Genomic DNA, 26861 nt, shown 5'->3' on the forward strand with positions numbered 1-26861 from the left:
TAAAAGCATAATGAAAGAATCAGATTTCGCACGTCTATTTTTATGTCATTATTATATTGTAATTTTTTGATTTTATTCTTTTTAAAAAATAATAAAAATTGCAATGATTTTACAAAATTTTTAAAATCTAGATACTTGCAGGGCTCAAACTAGGTCCGTAAATCCCGTAAAAGTCCGTAGCTTTGCTTGAAGTCCGTAAAAGTTCGTTTTCTTTTAAAAAAGGTCCGTAAAGTCCGTAATTTGATTGAAAAAGGTCCGTAAATTCTACGATATAATTTGGATAATTTTTCAAAAATTACAAATGATTGTAGAAATTTAATTATTTTCAAAAGTAATAAAATTCTTCTCAAAAATTTAATTATGTTCAAAAATTTCTATAAATTCTCGTCAAAATTTCAATAATTATCTTTAGAAATAATTAAATTCCTCTCCAAAATTCAATTATTTTCAAAAATTTTAATAAAATTGTTGTAAATATTTCAATTATTTTCAAAAATTTTCCTCAATTTAATGATTTTTAATAGGTATCTACTATTCTAATGAAATTTTCCAAAAAAATTTAATTGTTTCAAAAAAAGTTTAATAAAATTCTACACAAACATTTAATTATTTTCAAAAAATAATAAAAAATTCACAGGAATTTCATTATTTACAAATTTTATATAAATTTCTTCGCAATCATTAAATTATTTTCATAAATAATAAAATTTTTACAGGGATTCAATTATTTTGGTAAATAATAAAATTAATGGCAGAATTTTGATTATTTTTAATACAATTTTATTCGAATTTCTCGGAAAATGTAATTATTCATAAAAATTTTTTTAACTTTCATGAAAAGAATTCAATTTTTTAAAAATTTGTTAGTAAAATTCTTTATGAGAATTTATTTTAAATTATACAATAAATTATTTATTTTTGTATTTAAATAATTGAATTCTCGTAGAATTTTCTGTTCAAAACTGATTTGAAAATTAATTTTTTTTTGAAATTTTAGATAATAATTGAATATTAAAAGCATTGGAGCTTGAATTTTTAGAAAAAATTGAATTTTGAAAAAGTTTCAAATTAAAATCTTGGAAAATCTGAATTTTTCATACTTTTCAACTAACAACAATTCTGTAGAATTAATTTTTTTTTAATTTCTCTTCAAAATTTCAATTATTATCTTTTCAAATAATAAAATTCTTCTAAGAAATTAAATTGTTTTCAAAAATTTGAATGAAATTCTTTTCGAAATTTGAATTATCTTTAAAAATAATTAAATTCTACTGCAAAATTCAATTATTTTTTAAAATTTTTAATAAAATTCTTAGCAAAATTTCATTCATTTTCAAAAAAATTCCTCAATTCAATGATTTCTAATAGGCATCTACTATTCTAATAAAATTTTTCAAAAGAATTCAATTATTTAAAAACAATTTAATCAAACTCTACACAAACCTTTAATTATTTACAAAAAATAATAAAAATTTCACAGGAATTTCATTATTTACAAATTTTTTTATAAATTTCTTCGCAATCATTCAATTATTTTCATAAATAATAAAATTTTTACAGAGATTTAATTATTTTGGTAAATAATAAAATTCTTATTATAAATTCAATTATTTTGATAAATAATAAAACTCATTGCAGAATTTCAATTATTTTTAATGCAATTTTAATCGAATTCCTCAAAAAAAATGTACCTAATTATTCTTAAAAATTTTATTAAAATTCGTTAAAAGAATTCAATTATCTATTTAAAAATTTATTAATAAAATTCTTTATGAGAATTGAATTTTAAGAAACATGCAATTATTCAATAAATTGTTTTTTGTATTTAAATAATTGAATTCTAGTAGAATTTTCTCATAAAAATTGATTTAAAAATGGATTTCAGTTAAAATTTTAGATTATAATTTAATATTAAAAGCATTAGAGCGTAAATTTTTAGAAATAATTGAATTTTGAAAAGGTTTCAGATTAAAATCTTTGAAAATTTGAATTTTTTATATTTTTAATTAACGAATAATTGAAATTTCATAAAATTGAATATTGTAAACAAATAAATTTGAAAATTGTCAAAGAACTTTTCGATTATTAAAAATAATCCATTTTAAGAAGAATTTTAGTTAAAAATTCTTGAAAATAATAATTGAATTGATAATGATTTTATCACTCGGTCATCTTCATATTTTATAGTTATGAAAAATTTAATTTATAGTTTTAACTTTTAAGTAAAATTTTCTGTTGTTTGACTCAAACTGGATATATTTTTGTCAGCAATTGGTCCGTAAATGGTACGTAATTTTTCTATTTTGGTCCGTAAAGTCCGTATTTTTAAATACTTTCACTGGTTCGAGTCCTGTACTTGTAATAATTTTGTTGTGTACGAGATTTGATAATATAATAAATTAATTCTGGTCAGAAACACATTTAGGAGAAGGGAAAAAATAACATAATTTAATCTTTTAATATCTGTATTACATTACGGAGTATGGTTGACGTATATTATATTACATTGTACATTATACTTTAATGCATTATATGTGATAAGCTCACGTTGACAGAGATCGATGAGAGAGAAAATTCTTTATTGCACAAATAATTTCCATCCCTTTCAACAGAGGGAAAAAAAATAAAACATTAATCATAATTATACTTAAAAGTATACATCATCATCATTTTTTTCCGTTTGTTAAATATTAATCTGAGTGATATGTTATTCACGACTTTAATACAATGTGAAATGGGTTATTGCTCAATCCATCAGACAATGAATATGCAATTAGTTTTATAAATACGAATTCATCATTAAGATTTAGTGTGCGGGGTGTGCGGTTATGAAAACAGTAGTAAAAGCAACATATTACCAGATATGTATGTGCAAAATTTACTACTTTGGATTAGTAAAATATTCAAATTCACCATTAATATCACGAGCACTCAATAATTATATTGCTGAACTAATACATTTGCTTTTATTGAATAATAGATGAAGTTCGTAATGTTTCAAATTAAACAACTATTATCTCGCACAGAGCATTATTTCAGAATCTCCTACGGGACATTATGCAGAACAGATTTCTGAAAATTTGGGTCTTTCTATTAATGAGGATCTGGGACATCATAAATTTCCGAATTTTTATATTTCTTTTTGTATTTTTCAAATTAGATTTATTGGATTATTATAAGCGTAAATACCGATAGGAAAATAATTATGTCACTACAGGTTGTGACAGGGTTCGGCTCGCGATAGCCGACACAATAATTTGAGCAGAGATTCCATAATCCAAAAAAGGGCAATCCAACCTGCGACGTAGTTCGATGAGCAGTTGCGAATCGAGACGAGCCACACAGATGAGTAAAGATTGATCAAACTTACCAAGTTCGCAGATTGTTGGATCGTTGATAAGACGAAAAATAATCCTATTATGGAGAAGGCGCACAACACAAGAAAACAATAAGATTAATAATTGAAAAACATTTAATAAAAGAATAAACTTAAATTATATACAAAATAACGAGGATGCGACGCAGCGCATCGATTACGCGCGGAAAATCGCGGTTTGAAGTCTCGCTTCTCTCTGATGAGAGAATCGCTTGAGATCGTCGTCGTAATCCATAACACGTTTCGTGTGTGGTTCGATGACACCCGAATATATAATTCGGTTAATTACCGAAGGTTGCGGTACCTTATAGCCTATCGCTAGGCGCGATAAGTTGTAAGATGAAGAAACTACGAGAACGGCATATTTACAAAAATAAGGAAAACGATTTGGATCGTTACAAGGTATGAATTAATATAAATTACATTTGATATTTTTGGGAATAAAGACACTTTTTCATGAAAGGACATCTGACTTCTGTGCGAGATTATTAGCATAATTAGAGACGATATCGAGAAATGCACTTGAAACCTTGGCGTGTTACTAACTGATGTGTTGCCCTCCAGGGCACAACGCCATTATTTCCCATCCTGATAGCTTCCAGACATCCTTCCTTGTTAGGTTTCCTATCTACACGTTCATTCTCTTCTTTTCTCTATATAACGCTTTTGGACTGTCTTTTTCTCTTTTCTCTTCACCTTTCCTTTTTTTTCTCCTTTTTCCTCAACACCGCCACTTCTTCTCACGGCTGAGAGCACACTTCAAGGAAAAGGAGAAAGAAAACTTTGGAAACAGGAGAAGAACGAGAAACGAAATCGAATGTAACAAATACTACCCTCCTTGTTTTATCGAAAGAAGAAGCTAGCTATACGGATAGTAGAGATTTCCTCTCTTGATGTCAATGGGGTCAACTTCAGAGAGAAGAAAATTCCTTTATTTATTCACTTCAATATTGAATTATCATTTTTTTCAAATTTCACCTATGTCGAATAATATAAAAATTTTAACCCCTTGACTGTGAGGGTACGTCTATAGACGTACATTTGAAAGTGGGCTTCCAGTGTGAGGTACGTCTATAGACGTACATACAACAAAATTGATAAAAGGCAGAAAAAACAAGTAAATTTACGTCACACATACGTTACTTATGGTATTTTCGACGCTGAATCCGAATTTGAAGTCAAATTTCGAAAATTCGAAAACCAAAATCCAATATGGCTGCTCAAAAGTAGACTGTTTTGAATGATACTTTTATTATATTAAATCTCAGGCAGCATACATTATCATATCAAAATAATATCTCACACAATTATATCAAAATGTTTTCGACGTCGCTGGTTACGAATATGAAGTTAGATTTTCGAAATTCAAAATGGCGGATCCAAAATGGCGGACGTATTTTTTTGAATTCATCGTATTCGCTTGAAACTTGTTACTCGGGGGTTTTCGAGGTCGCTGATTCCGAATATGAAGTTAGATTTTTAAAAATTTAAAATAACGGATCCAATATGGCGATCGTATTTTTTGAATTTATCGAATTCGTTTGAAACTAGTCGTTACGCTTGAAATCGCTCGTAAAAAACAAAAAAAATAAGAATTTTTTTAAAAATACATGATAAATAAATGAATACCCAAGTTGAGTCTTTCTTTTTTTATAAAAGCAGAGATTTTCCAAAATAAAGACATGATTTCTGAACACTCCCTATTCTTAGAATGTAATTTGCACAAAGCATATCGTCTTTTGTTTTGATATTTTACATTAATCAACTTTTCTATAATAAAATCGTCTTATTATCGTATATTCGTCTTATTAAAATTTTGGACACTCCTACATTTATAATATTCATTGGATTTAAGGTATTTGTCGCGCGACTGGTCACTGTCAAAAGTTTGTATCCGTTGACTGTACTTATGAAACGATTATGAATGCGAGTTTCCGAAAAACTTTTGCGGACGTACAGTTTGACATACAGATGTTCTCAATGTATATTCATAACCTCTCGCATGAAAAACGATCGTGGCAACGTCGCAAGTTTGGCGTATGGCCGTCTTTAAAATTTCGCGCCAAAAGTAGCAGACAAGCTGTAGTATTTAACAAGCGCTATTACTACGTTTACGAATTCACCTGTCATTTACAGTAATTGTTAAAATAATTTTTCAAGTTTGACGTTAAATATCTTTTAAACAAGACAGTGAAAAATTTTCATTTTTTTTATAAAAGTTCATTTTGGTTCAATAAATGAAACTTTAGTTTTTCTAAAAAATCTGACGATTAGTATAAGTGCAAAAATTAAAAATCTGTGGTTTTCATATGGTTTTCCTATACCTTACATGTTAAAAATCGAAACTTTGATTTCATTTTTTGAGACTTACAGACGGTCAATTTTATTTTAATAGGCCTTATTTTGTAGATAAATATCCAAAGAATAATTATGTGAAATTTAAAAAAAATCTGACGAAAACGAATTTACGCGACAAATACCTTAATTTACTCAAAATGATTCGAGGAACAATAGGTATTAATCCGACTTCTAAGTGTTTACCTTTCGTTTATTTATTACGCGTGTTAGTTACAGTAACGAGTTTCAAGCTAATCCGAGAAATTAAAAAATATATGTTCGCCATATTGAATCCGCTATTTTGAATTTTTAAAAGTGAACTTCAGATTCGTTATCAGCGACCCTGAAAACCCCCGAGTAACAAGTTTTAAGCGAATCCGATGAATTCAAAAAAATACGTCAGCCATTTTGGATCCGCCATTTTGAATTTTGAAAATCTGACTTTAGATTCGTCATCAGCGACCCTGAAAACCCCCGAGTAACAAGTTTCAAGCGAATCCGATGAATTCAAAAAAATACGTCCGCCATTTTGGATCCGCCATTTTGAATTTTGAAAATCTGACTTCAGATTCGTCATCAGCGACCCCTAAAACTTAAGTGTACTGAATCTCACAAATTTTGGTTGCCAAAAAATTTCTTAACATTTTGGACCCACTTTATAGATTTTTCTCTTCACAGCGAAGGGGTTAAGAAGAAAATCAGTTTTTACAAATTATTAATTTTGAGAAGGAAAATATTTTTCTTTGGAAAATTAAACTCTTTACTTAATTTTCTATTATTTGTTCTTTTGATTTTTGTTTTTATAAGTCACACGTTATTCTTTATAAATATTTCTGTTTTATATGTGTTTGTGTTGATAATATCCTGTCTATAGATGTAGTCAACGATAGAAAGTTTTTGTATGAAATATTATTTTTTGGTTCCTACGGTAAACTTCTCGAGGAGATGTACATACACTTTGTAGACTATATATCGCATCTGTGAACGTTAATGCTCCATGACGATATAACGAGAGAGAAATACGATACCATGGACAGAAAATGAAAAGTAACATTTCGAGTTTGATGCTAGTGCTTCAAATCAAAGCGAAGATAAATATGAGACGGAAATATAAGATGTTGTACGTAACAAGTCATTCGATCCTTTTTTTTTATTAGGAAATTCAATTTCTAAATTTGACAAATATAACTTAAATTTGAACAAAAGAAATAATCTAATAATATTTTATCGTTTATTGATAAAGTAAAGAAACTGACAAATTGATTGAAAGGAAATAGAAAAAAACCTTTTTTGTGATCAATACCTACGTTTAATTATCGTATTATTATTTATTATTATTTATATTCATTTAATTATCCATACATCAAAATCTAAAAATATTCGAAAAGCTTTCGGAGTTCCAATGTTTTAGTTTTAATAAATCCTGAATTCGAGTCAATTTTTTTTATACATTTTATACATTACATTTTCAAATTGCAAAATTAAATAAAAATTGCATATTCCGTTAATATTAGAATTTCTACTGAAATAATTTAGTTACTGTATGTTAATTTTCTGGAAATTTTGAAACATAAAATAGCCATTCTTTTCTTTTTGAGTGTTACACTAACTGTGAAAAGTTGATTGTATGAGGACTCTAGGGTCTACTTTATTAAAATCCCTATTTTCCACGAAAATATAGAATTTCTGGGCTAGAGGTATTGTTTATGAAACAATGGATGGATTTGCCTTGCGGTTTATAGAACGGAGAATTTAATTTTAACATGTACTGCTTTGATTTACATGAACAATGAATACAATATATAATTCGAATTTCTATTTTACTGTCCTTATTATAATGCTAAATTCATTATACATCCTGCTACGTCGCAGATAGAAGCCACTTCAAAGTTTTCCTATTTTCCACGTGTTAAATCAATTTTCTTTTTAAATAAAATTCTTCATTCAATCTAAAAAAATAGGCTAAAACCTAATTTCCACTTCAAGCTAAAGTAATGATATTTAAACGAAATTAGCCCATAAAAATAAGAGTAATTTTTTTCTGTGACTTGTTTAATTATTTTTAGACATTAATAAATTTTCTTCCTTTTGTTTTCTTATTACTTATCTGAAAATAACCTTTTGGCATCAATATTATAAATGTTAAATTTAACTCACCTCAATAAGTCAAGTATTAAAATAATTAAAACAAATTTTTCTGGAAATTAAGAGATCCTAAATCTTTTCCCTTCTAAATATTTCCATTTTTTCAAATCTTCTTAATTTATAAATTGTCACCCTTAAGTTTCTATTTCTAGTTTTTACCCACTAAAAAGTTTTTTTCTGCATTTTTTTTAAATGAGAAAAAAAAACTTTTTCTTCTTCTCCCCTCCTACAAAGACTAACATTTAAAATTTTTTAAATTACCACCAACTTTTGGTTAGAAACTCTAATTACATTTACGGTTAGATGAGGTTAATTAAGAATATAATTCATGGAGATAAAAGTTGAGTGAGTGAATCTGATTGGAAGATTTGAAGAAAAACTTTTTTTTTAGTATGAAATCTTTTATTTATTTTTTTGTGATGGACAATAGTGAAGTAAAAGTATTTGAAAAATGTTTCGAATTTGTTAGACAGACGTATAGGCATTGAACAAAAATAAAAAAGGGGCGGGGATGAAACAAAAATCTTGGTGGTGACACTCACTCCATGGTAAAAGCACTTTGGAAGTTTCTCAAGTCGAAATATATAGCAAGAAAGACTTTCTTGCAATTCACAATGGTTTTAGTTTTATAGCGAACAGCGTTAAACGGGTTTTTCCAGAAAGTGCAGTCTTTCGCATTTTATCGAATGTCGCGTGTTGCCATCGAGTTTTTAAAGAAAATCATAAAAGAAAGCCCTAGTTTTTGATCTCAATTTTCTCTCTCTCACTTACTCTTTTTCTGTCACATTTATGACTTATTATAACTTTGGCAACGTATAATGTAATAACAATCGTGATAACAACAATATGAGGAGTTCTATTTTCTCTTATTATATCCATTTCACACAATGTATATATCTTTCATGTTTACTTCTCCGTATTTTCAATATCACTCAAGTAGCGCAATTATTTCTTATTTCAATTTTAATCTTCTTCAATTTTCACGAAAATAAAAAAATTGATTTTTCATAAAGAAGAATAAAGATTACATTTGTTATTATTTTCCTAAATTAAAAACTTCTCTTAAACTGATATAAATACCAAAGAGGAAAAAATGGTAACCAATCTATAAAAAGGGAAATCGGAAACAATATTAGCAAAGTTTAATTTCACAAGGAAGTTATATTTTTATTTGACACACTAAAACGATATATTTTTAGTGTTTATTTTAATAAAAAAACAATCTAAAAATGACAAATATCGAGAATGTTATTTTTGATGGTTCTGACCTAAAAAGTGTATAAAAACTAGAAAATATTTTTACACTCTTTGGAGATAAAAATTTTTTGATAAATTCATTTTTTAAATTTTCACTTTTACCGTTTCTACATCCTATATTCTATGAAACTATTTGACATGTGACGTGTTTTCGAAATAGCATTTAATTTACGGTGACTAATTAAAGTAATCAGTTTAATTAAGCTATTTCGTGATAATTAAATAAAAGGCTCTAATTTATTTATGAAAGGATCCTTTGTCATTAACTACCATTTGTGTATGAATAATTATTTGCTAAAACATAATGAGAGTTAATATTGCAAAACAGAAAACTAAATTAATTTTAGACTCTATATCTACAATATGGATCATTGATTCTAATTTAAAGAAAGATAGTGGAAGAATAATTTCAAAGAGGAAACAAAATGAATTTTTATTGCTCTAAATAATTATGTGCAAGTTCTCCTTGATCCTTGTTTTTTGGTGTTTATAAAAATTGGATTAGAAATTGAAGATAGAAATTGATCTACGTTGCAATGATATTTTTTATAATCCATTTAATTCTCTCTCGGGTTTGGGAATCTTGTAAATGAATCAACAGATTAAAAACGGCGTGATGTACCATCTAGTTATTAAAACAGAATTTATTCAGAAACCGTAATGTTTACTGTAATTTGGACAAGAGGTGTAATCATTAATTAGTCAATAATATTAAACGAAACTAATAAAATAATAATCGTGAATTAATGTTTCGAGATTATAATCAAGAAAACAATTATTAAAATTGTACATTTATAAAACGCGGGGAATTAAACATTTGCTAATTAAATAATTATTAAGAATAAAATAATTGCCAAACGGGATTAGTTAAGAATTTAATAATCCGTTATTGTTGTAATCTTCCGATCTATTTGATACTTTGTTTAATTATATGGATTCATTTTCGCTTATGTTACTCACCAGAATAAATTAGAATGAATATAGGTGTGAATCGGTAAAGACACATAGGTTTGTAAATAAAAGATAGTAATCATCGTGTACTTGTAATTTGAATTATTTACTATAATGTGAGTGCTGGAGAAGCTTAGGGGAGAGTGGGGCAAGACGGGGTAGTTAAGGTTTAAAGCGCAAAAAAACGAAAATTATCGAATATATACTTTATTATTATTTTTAATTATTATCTTTGGGAATCAGTCTTTCGTAAAAAAGGCGTACAAAGGCCATCTGTTTCTTAAAAAAGCTTATAATTAATAATATTGAAAAAATTGCAAATCTCCCCATCTTGCCCCACCGGTGGGTAAGATGGGGTACCCGTAGGGGTAAGATGGGGTACTCAAGAAAGCAACCTATTTCTGTCGACAAATTTCACAAGTAAAGGTTGCATCTTCATCTTTATGCATAACTGCAGTGAGCCCATTGGCCGCAGACAAAGAAAGCAGCCCAGCCTTCATTTGAGTCTAAATAATAACCATTACAATAGAGACAAGGTGTATTTTCCACTTTACCATCGCTAATTGATGATTTAACCTGACAAGCTTTTTTCTTTTTGGTCACTCTTATTTTATTCAGTCTTGATTTTAGTAGTTTTTTTAACTTCTCTTATTTCTCTTTGTTTTTGCTTAGTTTGTGAACCCCGTCTTGCCCCACTCTCCCCTACCCCATCTTGCCCGCACCTACGAAATTTAATAAAACGATTAATTACTACAATTTACGATTCAACAAAGAAAAAAAAACATATGCTTCCCTTCTTCTGTAACCCTTGACAGTTAGAAAAAAATTTATACAGTCATTAACTGTTATTATTAAGTAATAAACACCTCCTAAAAAAAGTGAAAAAATGACAAGAAAATCGTCGAAAACAGTTTTTTTTAGTAAAACAGATAAAAGATTTGTTCTCTCATTTGCTTTTAGGTTTTGTGAACAAGAAACTATCGTCTCGGTGCAGTATTATGTAAAATATAATCGCGATTGGTTAATTCGTTTGTTAAATAAGGCCGGTACCCCGTCTTGCCCCACTCTCCCCTATAAGAATTAAATTACTATCAAACACCTGAGACGTCGAATGATTGACATTCAGTTAACAATCAGGTTCAAATTAACAACATTAAATAATATTGTGATAAAGAGTTGAAATTTATAATAACTATGCAACGGCATGTGGATTAAATTAAAGCAGAGAGATTTCCATTTAATATTGTTATTGACTTACGTGTCTTGAACTTGAAGTCAATGGAACAAATATTACTTTAATCTTCGGTGAATTCACGGGACCACTAAAAATAAACTCGTCACATAATTCAATAGTTTAATTAAGTTTATTTAACTCTGCCCACTTGTAAACAGCTTTAATATCCTCATTAATCAGTGCTAAATTTTTATTTAATTCATCAAGGTTACTCTCTACGTAAATTTGCAAATCATCGACATAGTACATATGCTTAGTATGCTGAAGAATACTTCTCAAATCATCCGTAAAAAGTATAAATAATAAAGGACCTAATACGGAACCCTGTGGAACGCCTGTTCCAATACGACCCCATTAAGATAAATAGGATGAAAACCATTTCAAAACAGAGACTGACAGACCAAAAGATTTTAATTTTAATAACAAGAGACTATGTGCTCCCCTGGATGTTGTGGAATCTTAACTTGATTAACAGGTTTAATAAGAACGTTTCTCCATTCATCAAGAAAGACTGAGGTTTGCAGTGACTTATTAAAAAAGACAAAGGACATAGGGTAGTAAAACAGACATTGCCTTTTTAACAATACTGATAGAATGACCATTAAATCCTTAAGCTTCAGTCTTTAAAGCTCTTAAGGCATTTAGTACGTCAGAAGGACCAATATCTTCAAAATAAAAAAGACTGTCATCAAAATCAACATTCAAAAGGAGATCCGAGAGAAACTACTGCTTTATAGTATAGCTCATAGTTACAACGCATAAAATTTAAACTACAAGTAACATTAGCATTCGTAGTTTCAAATACATTAATCAATATTAATAAATTTACATATTTATATCTTTGGACATTAAAAGTTTCATTTTCTTGCATTCTCATTTGAGAAGTCATTTACTACAGTAGTCAATTCCATTTTTGAAGAAGCTTCTTGCTAAAATCGCATTTGAGCACTGTCCATTTCTTAATCATTCTTAATCAACTAGCTTTACAGGCGTTCTGACCCCTAGGATTCTAGGAGATGGAGACCATGACCCATCTCCCTAAGAAGTTCTCACTTACATATTACTTAACGTCTGAACCGCATTGATAAAAATATCAAAGTTTAAGTTGTAGTTCGATAATTACAATTACACACTTAATTTCTATCAGATGAGATAAAATGCACGAAATAGTAAATGTATGTAGTTGGAAATACATCTCGTAAATATTGAAAAACGTATTGCTTTTGACATCAATGGGGTTCTTTGTTCAAGATGCAAATTCGCGTAAATCTTGTCTCGATCTTTCGAAGCGCTTAGAAAATGAACGCAACATGATGCAAATAGATTCCAAGCAAAGTGCAAAGCACTCTTTGTCTTCAGAGTGTCCAATAAACGATCCCGCACCTTTTACATGTGTACATTCTTGTTCGTACATGTACTGTTTATATACGTGTGTACATGTCTATTTGTACATGTTTATACTATAGTATATATATACGTATATATGCCAAGTTTCCTTGTTGTATTGAGTGTTCCTTTGTACTTGCCACGCTCTATCTCTCTCCCTCTCCTTTGGAATTACCGATAACTTGGAACAGGGGACAACGACCTTCTCGGTTTCACTTTACGACCAAACATGGTAGCATAAGGATGAGTGAACATCATGCTCGAAATACGCAAATTCCACGCGAGCTTCAACCTCCAAAATCCCTTAAATATTTCAGATAGTAACACAAGGAAACTTTTCAATGCGCTTATATTCGTGAAACTATCCCCCTCTCTCTCAGCAAGAATCTTATTTCATTCGCATCTTTTCTTCAAATTCCAATATCGAAGCTCGACTTACAATGCGCCAACAAAGTATCTAACATTGCTCATATAAAACGATTCTTGTCGTACATTCTCTGATATTAAACGTGCCATTTGAAATGAAATGCTGACCTCATGATTTTTTGAACGAACAAAAATAACGAAAATAAAAACCTCATATATTTATGTTGTATTTTTATATATAACACAATATTTGATTTACTAAAATGCTGCTCTTTTAATTTTTCTGCAATAATTTTTATAAAAGAGAGATGAATTTCATAAAAAAAACAATTTTTAATGCTGACATTTCGTTTTTAATAATCTCAATAAAAATAATACAGGAATCAATAAGGAGGAAAATAATTAATTTTAATTAACAAAATAATTTGAAATTTTAATATTTAAGTGGAAAAATTTAAAGAATTATCTGAAATGAATGTATCATGCTAATGTTACCATCCTAATAAACGAGAGAAAATTATTTTAAAACATTCTACAACAAAGTTAAGTACATTGCAACATTCTTGAATATTTGAAAAATTTCTTTTTCTTTTTAAGATTCTCCAACATTGTGTGGAATGTTTTAGGCTTTCTCAAATATTCACGAATTTCCCAGTTTTTCAAACATTTTATTCTTTTTCATAATCTCGAGTAGAATATTCGCAAAATTTATTCTAAATTCCCGTAGTATAATTCTTAAGAAATGAATAATTTTAGTAGAATTTATTTTCTGTAGAAAAATCTATATTTATTTTTAAAAAATAATGTTCTTCTATTTATAATAATTTACTTAAAATCTTTGTTTAATAAAATGACGTAATCTCTCTTTTTTATTTTAATTTATAGCAGCTTGCATTGAAAAGTTGATGCATATATGATAAAGTTTTAATGGATTTTATGGACTGAAAGAGCTTTAGTATACTTTATATAGTTTTCGATGATCGGAAATAGAATGAATTTACGACATTCACGTCAGAAAAAAATAGATACAGAATTGTTGTCGTTTTTTTTTCTTTTATTAAAAAAAAGAAGAAGAAAATTATTGCTCTTTTCTCAAGTTTTATTATATGTATTCTCCATATTCAACATTCACCATATTCTTCAGGCTATCAATGCAACATTGTTTTTCAGTAAGAGGATACTTTTTTTGAATATATACATATCAAATATAGAACAACGCATTTATAAATTCTTGACAGTTTAATTTGCAGTTACTGTTGCTACTTGAATTTTCATGAGCTGTGTAATTAAGTAATTAAATATTTCGATCGACTAGCTTTCAGTTTAATTTCCAGTCGGTTAAATGTCCTCATTTTATGTAAATTAAATCAGTTAGAGAGTAGGAATTGAAATATTTACAAACCTATTGATTATTAACCGAATTATGAAATATTCATTGCTGATATTTAAAAAATGTATCTATAACTTTTAACTTTTTGCATCATTAAACAAAATAAATTCTAGATATAAAAAGTGTCGTGTTAACAATGAAGTATGAAAATTAGCATTAATCTTTCAATGTTCTGTCAATTCATAATTGTTTTTCTTATTTCTGTTGCAGTAAGTGTTGTCGACGGTGAAGTTTTGCACATTGTAAAAATCAGCAGACTTCATATGGGAGCATATTTATGCATTGCTTCGAATGGTGTTCCACCTTCAGTGAGCACTCGTGTCTCTCTTCGTGTTCAATGTAAGTACTAACTTTCAATATAAACTAATTTAATTAATTATACACTGCAACCATATTTCAAATTCTCAAAGTGTATACAAACAGTAAACAATATTTATATATATGTATACATGAAGTAACAAGTTCCTAATTAAAACAATGAATGTAAATTTTAATTAATTACGAGTAAATTATAAATGCAAATACAATCTTTTTTAACTGGAAAACTGTACCAGATGTTATTTGAGGCATTTTACGTGAAATGTCCTTAGTTGAAATTTCAACTTCTTGAAAAAAATTGAAACTCGGGGAATTTGTTGTTCTATCAAGTAGAAATGTGACCCAAAAAACATTTTTGACTTTTTCGAAAATTTGGAGGGGGTAGAGGGGGGTCAATTTTACCAATTTTGCTAACACCGGCTACTTTTTGAATTTTTTCTAAACATACTTGCAATGGGAAAAATTTTGTAGAATATGTTTCTAAAAGGTTTTTTCTTCCTCTTTCCAATGGTGAATTTTATTTTTTAATGTTTTAAAAATTGACCCTATTTTTTGACATTTTATTTTTTTGTGTGCCTGTGTTATCGATGATTCAATTTTTATCATAACAAATTGACAAAATTCTTTTTTAAATATTCAGGGTAAAAAGTGATTAAGAAAATTTTGTATTTGTGAAGATTAGAAATAAATGAAAATGATAGTTCTAGAAAAAATTAGAAAATAATAAAATATTGGGATTTATTACGAGTTAGACTCTGTTACCTCATGACCGCGTTGAATCCGATTTTAATTAACTGAGTAGTTTAAAGGGTATAGGATTAGAGGTGCATAATCGATTTTATGAGGAGATGTGAGAAAGTGCTCGGTAGATGTAAAGGTCCTGGCAGTTTAAGCCTTCTAGATTAGGCAGAAGGCTTTAAATAGGATGCCTCGCCGGAACTGGCCTTCTCTACATATAGTCACTTCACATCGTCAACAACTCTACGACATGGGTTATAAACCTCCAGAATCTCACTAATCAAACTTTGTTTATTAACTTTCCATGATAGTTATATTCATCAGCTTATGTTAAATTATGCACATCCCTCTTAAAATTGCAATTTCCAAACTTGACTGAAAGTTGTTATATTTATTTTGCTAATCACTATTTATTTAATATAAGATAATTTATTTTATCCGTGTGCAAAAGAAAAATAGTGGAAAAATGTTTCTTCCCCTTTTTAAAATTATTTAAAATTATTAATTTCATTAAAATTATTCCAGGAAATTATTTCAGATTATATTTTCCATAAACTTTTATATGAACAAACACGATAAGAAATATTGACAAATAAAAGGGGTTGCATTCTTTATGCACGTTTTACATATTTTGAATGAGAAGGCTTACATAAATATAATATATATTTAAATAAGGTTGTTACCTTTTATTCTGAAAGATTTTACCATTTGCATAATAAACATATCAACGTACTGTAAGCCAGTTTTGTAGGCACATTTTTCGCTGTTAAAATAATAAGGGCAAAGTGTAGAAAATTTATTTAACGATTCAAGAAAGTGATACACTTTAATAAATTCTTGGTAATTTTTCACGTCAATGTTAACATAAATTCAAGAATCACAACTTTTCAAGTTTGAAAAATATTCAGATATTTGAAGATTTTTTCTATTCGTTCACACTCAAATATGTTATCTTATATCTTGATTAAATCAATTTTTATTTATAAATATTTATTTTAAATAATTAAAATTTAATTTAACCCCATATATTTTAAATTAAGTAATTAAAAAATTACATTGTGAATATACAAAATGTAATTATAATATAAAAATAAAATAAAATGCCACTGCTAAAATGCCACATAACCATTACAAGGTTTCCATTTCGTTTCCATTTCATCTTTCCACTCTCACTTCCTACTTCCCACATTCCACTGTCACTTCCACTTTCTATTCTCACTTTCCCACTTCCTACTTTTCACTCTCACCTCCATTTCTAAGTAATTTCCCTCTTCCCACTTTGTAAAGTGTGAGACAGGAACGTGGAAGTGGAAATTGACGGTGGAAAGTGGGAAGTGAGAATGGGAAGTGTAAGTGAGAAGTAAGAGTGTGAAGTTTAAGTGTAAAGAGGAACTGTAAAGTGAGAGTGAAAATTGGTAGTAGAAAGTGGAAGTGTAAAGTGAGAGTGGGAAGTGGAAAGTGTGAAGTTAGAGTGTAAAGTGGAAGTGGAAAGTGAGAGTAGAAGTGGAAGTATAAAGTGAGAGTGGAAATTGGTAGTAGAAAGTGAAAGTGGGAAGTGTAAAGTGAGAGTGGAAATTGGTAGTAGAAAGTGAAAGTGGGAAGAGTAAAGTGAGAGTAGAAGTGGAAGGTGGGAACTGAGAGTGTAAAGTGGGAAGTGTAAAGTGAGAGTGGAAGTGGAAGTATAAAGTGAGAGTGGAAATTGGTAGTAGAAAGTGAAAGTGGGAAGTGGAAACTTAGAGTGTAAAGTGGAAGTAGGAAAGTGGGAAGTGAAAGTGGAAAGTGCAAGTGAGAAGTGAGGGTGGGAAGTGGAAAAGTTACTGAATTGAAAATGTATCTATCTCGTACCAAAGATAATTTTAAATTAAGAAATATAGATTTTAATTGATGGATATAAAATAATAAAAAATCATTTATAACTTTTTTTAATTTTTAAATTGAAATTTATTTTTTATCTTTAGGGAAGAAATGATCTTGTCAGATATTATGTTTGACTGCTACTGATTGAGGTGGTGTAATGAATACACATATCAGGCAGTAAACTAATCTATGTAAAGCTATTGTGATAGCCGACATGGTCGAAGGATCCTGGTCATTGTCAAGCCATTGAATTCTATGCAATTGCCGGCACAACAGACACCTACATTGTATGAACATTCCATGCGCATGGCTATAAAGAGGACCAGCTCTTCTATGGGTGTGGTGTGCGATGCATTAGGTCGGTTTTCAACGTCTCATTAAGCCTCCAATTTACTGCCGGCTACTTGACCCAGATATGCTCGATATACTGTCATTGATACGACTGCACCTTGTCTTCTGTGCAATATAATACAAGGAACATCACTAGTGTATAACAATTTCTCATTTCAGGACAAATTAACCATCAATGTTTAAGTTTCATATTTTAAAACTAATTTAAAATTTATTATAATATCGATTTTAGGATAACTCCATTATTTAGAGAAATATTTATATTCATATAAATAGAATTTTAATGTAAACAAAATAATTATTTTTATTTATTTTTACACTTCAATTTACGAGAAATCGACATTATAAATTTAGTCGCGTTATTCTTATAATTTAGATAATTAATTTTGAAGTCGATAATTCAATTTTAATTACATTTTTCTTTATAATTTTTGTTGACAGTTCCGCCAATGTTATCGATACCAAACCAATTAGAGGGAGCTTATATTGGGCAAGACGTTACGCTAGAATGTCACACGGAAGCGTATCCAGACTCAATAAATTATTGGACAACGGAACACGGAGACATGATTGTTTCTGGTAATTTTATATTTTATTGTAATTTTTATAATATCATTTCACGTGAATGTTCATTTAACTTTAGATCATCATTTTATTTTTAACTTAAAAAACTTCATTAAATAATCTCATAACTTTAATGTCTGTAGTATAAAATTTTTATGTTTTAAGTGTAATTATAATTAATTTTTCGTAAAAATTTGACAATGGGAATATTATTATAATAATATTGTGAGTATGCATTATTGTTGTATTAAAATGAATGATTATAACAGTCATTATTTTCTGTTTATAACGCATGTAGAAAATTTGTATAACCTTCTGGTTCTAGTTTCTAGGCTTCTATACGGGGCCCATATTCCTTGATTATATAATTATTCATATAACAGGACTTGTTTTAACTGATTTTGAACAATTCATACTTTTCTAGAAACAATTCCAATGTAAGTTTTTTCCTTCACTTATCCTGTAACATTAAACTGTAAGTTTAATTATTACAAATTAATTTTAACTTTATTCCGGCATTTCATTTCCTTTCTCTGTTTCCCCTTAAAATATAATTAGTTCTCAGGCAGGTGATTATAATTGCTGCAGTGAAAGCTCTTATCATAAGTAAAATTACAACACAAAGGAAATGGAGAACTGGTGGAAGGTACACCATGCTTTTACTTACCATTCTGTCTATTTCAGAAATTACTGTTGGATATATTAAGTGTTATGTATTAATTGCGTGATCTTTTTTGTACAAATAACATCTTATGAAAGTATCTTCTACTACTTACAATTATTAATATTAGAAGTAAATGCACAGTTTACCTAATCACAAGCATTCTACTATATGGACAAAATTGATTTTGGGGAAATTTGGACGTTTTAAAGCTTTTCTTCTTTTCATTAGTTAGCAAAGAAATGTTCAAAATCTTTTCAGACAGACATAGATTTACCAAATCCAAAAATCTCCATAAGCCTAAAATCTCTAATAACTAGATACTCCCCATTTACGAAAAGGGATATGTGAAGTGTGCTCTTCTATTTCATACGTTTATTAACAGTAATTCCAATATTTCCTAATTCGGATTCTACTCCCCCTTTTACTGGAATATTGCGTTTGTAACCCAGCTGGAGTGTATGATCATAGGTAACGCCGAGCATTCAGGCAATATGTGAGCCACTGTTTCAGTGCTCTTCTTATACAATTTTCATATAGGTGACACTTGTCTATTATGTGCTGATGGTAGATCAATAGACTATGACCCGAGAGTCGACGAATTACGGTTCTAACTCTGATTATGTAGTTTTTGAGATCTTCTAGGGTCGTCTCACTATTTACACTAGCCTGTTCTTCTCCTGGTCCGTTAGCTGTAATTAATGGAATTCTGGACCAGCAATTATCTACTGCAGGCAGAAATTTCGGTTTTAAAATCATCGGATACAGCCATTTGACCATGTTAGGTCTGAACTTTCATTATTAACTTATTGCTCTTTAGCGCGCCCAAAACATAGTTCAAAATCTTCCATTCTAATATTTACAATGTTCTTTCCAACTCAGCTTTTTATCAAAGATTAATCTGAAATACCTTGCCGATTTAGACACTTGTGACATTGTACGACCAATCCTATCTTTATGGGCTTCAATGTCTCCAACCTGTTCGCTGCCTCTAATTTGGTAACAACAATTATAAGATTTTCTTGCTTGTTGAGTTCCAGGCCCATCACGTTCATTCATTCTTACTTTTTGGGTGACGTTTAGTGAAAATCCCAAGTGAAAAAGTCACCACAAGTTCTGTCAGGAATATCCACGATTCCTGACAGTGAACATCTATCGATGGGGTATTTAAATAAATTGGTAAAATTTTTTACTTCGTTATAAATGATAACATATTACAGCTCATAATTTTATTATAAAATTCCTCATAATATTGTTATAACTTTCTATAATTATATTTTTTTTATAAATAGTTCACTGAATTTTCTTTTTTATGTCGTTAAATTTTTCCATTCTTCCATAGAATCTTATCACGTGATATACAGATCTCACTCGCATTCGTTATATTTTAACTCTCGAAAAATGCATTTCTACTATATGAGATTGTCCACTTTTTTTGTTTCTTTTATTTGAGTAAAATTTAAAAAGAATGTGCAGTTTGCTTGATATAAAGTCACTCAAAAGAGATACAGACGGTATTCATAGAGAGAAGGAGAAGAGGGAGGAATGAAATGAACAGAAAATTAAAGTAAGCAATCAACACAAAGTGCGTGACGCGACTACTGTGCCAGATTTGCCTCAATAGCAATATGTTTCAGAAACGTCACATACTGCATTCAGAATTGAGAGAGTGTTGAAAGGAGGTAGCCCATGGTTTGGGGATAGTGATGATGGTTAGGGGAAGAGAGCGGGAAAATACGTACAGAGAGATGAGATTTCCGCGAAACATTATTGTGGCTCATCGTGACAATGAGATTTTAGAGATTAACGGACGTCGTCAAGATTCTACAAACAACAACAACAATATAATATGTCGATTGTCCCTGGAATTAAAGACTAATCTCATTGTCCACGTTGTGTCTCGTGTCTGTAACTCAGCAGAAGATTCAGAATTTGCATTAAAACGTTAAATTTTGTTGTGTAAATGTTATCTTTAATAACAGAAAAGGAGAAATGAGTTTCAAAAAATCATAGTTCATATATTTTATTTAAATATATTTTTATTTAAAACTTCGACACATTTTTCTATAAATGAAAAATTATATTTCATGCAACATTTTTTTCATTTAAAAAAAAACAAAGCATATCTTAATTTCATTTTATAGAAATATATTGCAGGCTATAAAATATCTCAAATATTCAGTTCGTTTCTAAAGGACTCTTAAAAAGCTTAATTCTCTAAAATATTTAAATGCTCCTAAAAGTTTATTAAAATATTTAGAATTTTATTAAAAGCGTTGAACAAATTGTATGAACATATTGTTTTAAATAGAAAATATATTTAAAGAATGGTCAAACAACTAAATTATTATGACAATTACGTCAATTTTCATTTTTGAGATAAATCCCTTGAATTTTCAAAAACAATTTAACTTTCTATTACAGAAAAATTTTTAATTAGCTACAAAATATACTTTTTTTTATTTAGTCTGCTTTAACAGAAATAACTATTTAGTAATTAATTACTCACAGTGATGTAATAAAAAAAAGTTTTCACCACTTCTTTGCACTATAAAAATATTAATTAAACTCGTATCAAGTTTTTGTTTTCTTTTTTTCACAAGTTCCATGCAGCTCTTACTGTCTACTAATAAAAATAAACATCAAAAATAGCAAATAAGAAAAGTTACTTCTCAATATCGAAGATAGGCAAGTCTGGAATTGGCAAACTGTACAACTTTTTTTTTTAATGACGTAGCTTTGAACTCGAATGTGAGTTGAGATCTCGTCTACTTGAGTTTTCTTTCCGGCGAGTGATAAAAGGATTTGGTTTTACTTGCCCAGGCAATTACCGTTCCGTTGCAGGAGACAAATACGAAGCGATTTCTACAAAAAGTGGTTACAATCAATACATGTTACTCAAGATAAGAAATGTTGGAGTCAAAGACTTTGGTTCATATAAATGCGTCGCACAAAATTCTTTAGGAGGAACTGATGGTGTCATTAAATTAGACGGTGAGCTTTAAATTTTCATTTTCTGATTACATTCTTCTTGAACTTAAATCTTTTTTAGACCAACTAACATCTAATAAATAAAATTTAGAAAAACGAAAAACTATTCTTTTTTTTCGGCAATTAAAAAGATTTTCAATTTAGTCAAGAAGAAAATAAATTTTCGGTTTTTCAGAAATCCCAGCTCCTTCAACAACGACGACACAAATGTCTCTCTTTGCAACTGCTTCATCAAAGCATAATGGTATTATTTTTAATAAATTATTTCGCTTTTTATTACCTACTGGTAATGTTATTATAATATTTGCTTTTAAATGTATTCTACCGCTAGCATCGAAATTCCATAAATATGGAAAAGACTGCCTTTCAGTAACAATATCAAAAGAATTATTTCAGTCTACTGATTGTAACTCATTATTAAATTAGATACTATAATTACAAACACTTTTAATACTGGAAAATTTGAAAAATCTTTTGAAAACTCTTTTGAAATTTATTTGGATCCTAATGAAAGTGAAGGGGTTTTTTTTTTAAATAAAAGTATTATTTGTTGTTCAGGGAGGAACGGTAACAAGAAATCACGACAGCGACCAATCGACTATGAAGTGGAGGAATGGCGAGATTCAGGTCAGTAATTATCTATTTTAACAGATTCCGTATATCGTGAACTCCCAAAGCAATCGAGCGACAATGTTACCCGAATAATTAGGGTAATTAAAAACAACGCCGTGAATGCATACGAGGCGATGTTTACCAAGAATTTGTTTCACTATTTACGTCATTGTTGTTTTAGTGGATAGCAATTCTTCTTTCATTAAAATTCATGTTTCAACCTATCTCTGAAAATATAAACACAAATCTAATTATTAATAAAATCATCATTCTTAAATTTAATTATATAACATAATATAAAATTTCATTTCAATTTAAATTTATAATTAAAATCTCATTTGTGCTGCAAAAATTTGTTGATGTAGTATAGAATATTATTCCTAATTTTTTTGTTATAAAAACAAATTTAAACATAGAATAACAGAAGAAAAATTTTGAAAATCCAAAATGATGGATCGAATATGGCGGACAAAAAAAGTACAAAATGGATTTCGTTGAAATTTATTTTCTAGGGGGGTTGAAAAATTTAATCATTTAGAATCTACTACAGTGGACATTTTTTTATTTAAGTTTACCAAGCCACAATCAGTGGTTATTTAATTAAATATTTTAAATAAATATTTTAGACAGCACAATAATTGTATTTCTTTGAATGAATACGGTTACCAAAATTGAATAACGAAAAATGAATTAAATTCTTTTGCAAAATGTCCCAGACTTGACAGTCACTTGTAAATAGCAAAAAAAAAAGTTAAAATAAAAATAAATAAAGCACATCGTCCAGTGTGATGAATTGGTACGGTCTCTTGATTGCAATGCAATCAGCGCTAAAGCTTTGGATTTCGATTGTGTTTTCAGAATTTTTTCCTATTCATTGTTACCGCAAAAAAGTGGCCAAAGCGAGAAAATGACAATATTTTTTCGTTCACGCACCATTTTTCAAGGGAATATTAAACGTTTCATTTGCTCGTGCTTTCCTATCGATTTTCCATTTCTCTTACTTTTCTTTTTATATTAATTTTTATAATGCACTTTTTTATTATGAAATTTTATTTACTTTTACTTTTTCTCCATAATTTCACAGAGTTGATTAATTACTTTCTAATTAGATATCTTTAATTATTTCTTTTTTCATTTGGAGATTTAATTTATTATTTTCTGTATTTATCGTTTTATTCATACTTCTAAACTAGCAACAATTCAAATAAAATTGTATGCAAACATTTAATTATTTTCATAAATAATAAAATTTCTTTAAAGAATTCAATTATTATTTTTATAAAAAATAATTTAAAATTCTAGAAAATAATAATTGAATTAGGTAAAATAAATAATTTTGATGAAGTTAATTCCTGCAAAGAATTTTGTATTTATAAAAATAGTTGAATTGTTTCGAAGAAATTATTAAAATTTTAGGAAATAATTGAAATTTATGGAAATATTTAAAAATATTTGAATTCATCCGAGGAATTCAATTAAAATTGTTTTGAAAATCATTGAATTTTTATAAAGATTTTACTATTTAAAAAAATATTAGAATTGCTTAGGAGGATTTATTAAAATTTTAGAAAATAATTGAATTCTTTCGTAAAATTTTTTTAAAAATTTGGAAATATGAACAGTAAAAATTAATTTTGTACTTAATAAGTAAATTTTTTAAATTTTGATTATGAAATTATTTTAAAAAATTATATTTGAAAATAAAAAATTTTGTAATTTGCTTAATAATAATAAATTGAATATCACATTCCGCGAGTAACATTTTGCTAGTAATAATATAATAATCAATCTATCTGAAGATAAAAAAACAAAAGTATAAACAAAAGACAACTTCAGAGTGTGAGGGTCAGAAAAAGTGAATGAATGAAAGAACCAATTATTACAGTTAATTGTATTTTTATTTTTCTATTAATTACTCGCTCAAGTGTTTTAGTTTTTTTGGCGTTTGAACAAACCTTTATTAATTAATTATTTTGGACCGTAAAAAAAGAAACAATATTTCTAGAGAATATTTTCTTTAAAAACGTTTTGGGGATAAATTACCAGTCGTACACTAAATAAACACAGAAAAATTCCAGGGGAATAAATGACCTCAGAAAATAGAAAAAGGGAGGCGAGTGATAGTGCAGAAAAATAAAGCTATACACCAAAGCAAACTGGAAAGCGCTTAGAGCCCTAGCGACCAAGCAGAAAGTCACGTTTCGTCGATTTTATCCGTCGATGGTAGGACAAAATAATTTTTCTCGAGGCAAACGTGTGCGACATGTATTTTTCTCCGACACTATGAAAAACAATAAGAAAAATTCTTCTCATCCATAAACGAAATTTCAAACAAGAGTTTTATAAAAAATTTTTAATTTATCAGAATATAATTTTATTTTAAAAATAATATCTAATGCAATTGGAGCTGTTTTTTTACAAACGTACTTGGAAAAAAAATTGAGACACTTTTTTTTTAAATCGTAATTATAGATTTCTCTTAATTAATGTACATCAAATTGCGCGAGTTCTTGTCAATTTTCAGAATTAAAAAAAAAAATCTACGAGGTAAAAGAGACAAGAGGTTAGAGTAATTAAAATGTAAAAAAAAATATTGAAGAGCAATCGCGTAACCGCAATACCAATCTTGAAAGTTTGCGGGGTAACGATTCTCAAGGGACAAGTTCCAACCTGGTTGAATTCCGCTCGTACACACGCGAAGAGCAATTTTTTTTACTTATAAACGAAAATAGATAATATCACTAACATATAATTTATTTTCAGAGAAAAAGTTTGAAATTTTAAATTACAAGCGTATTTTTAATTGCATTTGAATTGAAAATTTTAATAATGAAGCATTTTTTAAAAAAAACTCATTCACTTTTTATAATAAAACAACTTTTCAAATAAATTTTGTTATTTTTAAACTCATAAAGAATTTTAATTTCAGTCGAAACCAAAGTTTATGCACAATTTGAAAAAAGCCCATTTTTAAACATGCACATTTTTAATAAAAATTAAAACAATGTGAATAAAATATTATTAATTTTAACTTTTTTTATAAAATAATATAATTAGTAGTTTTCACAAGAGTTTATCAAAAAAATTCTTTTTGTATTAATAATTTTACAAGATAAATGAGAATATAACTATAATTATGTTGAAAAGCAGAAAAAAAGTAGACTTAATGTTTATAATAAAGATTAGTGTATAAAGTTGCTTTTGGCAATACTTAATCCGATTTCCTCTTTTACAAAGAGTCTTGTAATTCTGTTTGTAGATTACAACAGAGATTACGGATTAGCGTCGATGAGGCCTCCGGGTGATGTGCCGTCAGACGCATTGAGCCAAGGCGCCGCCTCCACCCCCGAGGTCTATCTCTCGTTCTTCCTCGCTCTTCTTTCCTGTGCACTACTTCCGGCCTTCAGGAGGTGATTCTTGCGTCAGGGATGGAGCTTCCAGTTAGCTTGTGTTAGAAAATGTGAGTGTCAACAATGAAAATCTGGCGCCGTAGAAATGGGTGGCTAAAAATTCGCCCTTTTCCACTCGATGATAGACGATGGTTGCTGAGATTCCCCGAGAAAAAATAAAGTGAAAAAGAGAGAGTATGTGCTAAATTATTTTCGTACCAAAGAAAAAAACGACTTATAAATGAAGAACACTAAACTATAAGTATACTGATTAAATATGTAAGTACTTTTTAGACTGTAATGATCATCTGGAGAAAAAAAAATGTACGCATAAATTTTAGCGATATAATTACTTCCAAGTGTTTCTTGATATAAAGCTTAATCAATGAGTTATATTTCTACTTTTAAATTTTTTTCTACATTTTTTTTTATTCTTGTGTACTTTTTCAATTTATGTTTACTTTTTACAATTTTTACAATACCGACCTTGAGACAACTTTGCGGGGTAATATTGTATTGCGCGGCTAGTTTGGGGTAATGTTGTTATAACGTTAAATCAACACTGTCAATAATATTCACTTAAAATTTAGTATCTTATACTTTCTTTCGTTAGGCAACATTGCCTTATGCCTTAATTCTAAATCTTTTTTTAATTTCTTTAGTCTTAAATCTTATTCCAAGTTTTAAATATTATGCCATAAGTCTTAAGTCCTAAAAATAGATATGTGACGCTCCACGAGAAAAGGGACCTTATTTACTATTGTTATAAGGTACAAAAATAAAGATAAAATTAAAGATTCATGAGTGATTGATTTCTTTATTTGTGAACTTTTTATTCACTAGTAAAATATTAAATTACTTATTAAAATTTAATATAAAGTTTTCCAGTTTTATTACATTTTGTCTTCTTTATAAAATTGATAAAGTGATTTCAGAAT

General features: G+C 28.5%; 1 protein-coding gene across 4 annotated transcripts in view; it reads left to right on the top strand.

Moving 5' to 3' along the window:
- Window positions 1–26813, top strand: part of LOC122503896 (lachesin-like) — a 270773-nt gene extending 243960 nt beyond the window's left edge. For 2 of the 4 annotated variants that reach the window (XM_043614664.1, XM_043614659.1), the window contains exons 6-11: window positions 14653–14781; window positions 18148–18285; window positions 21755–21925; window positions 22098–22166; window positions 22481–22549; window positions 25794–26813. In XM_043614664.1, the coding sequence (XP_043470599.1) occupies window positions 14653–14781; window positions 18148–18285; window positions 21755–21925; window positions 22098–22166; window positions 22481–22549; window positions 25794–25948 (731 nt within the window). In that variant the 3' untranslated portion in view covers window positions 25949–26813. The remainder of the gene's footprint in view (window positions 1–14652; window positions 14782–18147; window positions 18286–21754; window positions 21926–22097; window positions 22167–22480; window positions 22550–25793) is intronic. The other 2 variants (XM_043614669.1, XM_043614678.1) reach the window with 2 other exon arrangements.
- Window positions 26814–26861: the final 48 nt, after the last annotated feature.

This window comes from Leptopilina heterotoma, unplaced genomic scaffold (assembly GCF_015476425.1).
Source record: "Leptopilina heterotoma isolate Lh14 unplaced genomic scaffold, ASM1547642v1 Lhet_11, whole genome shotgun sequence".
NCBI lineage: Eukaryota > Metazoa > Arthropoda > Insecta > Hymenoptera > Figitidae > Leptopilina > Leptopilina heterotoma.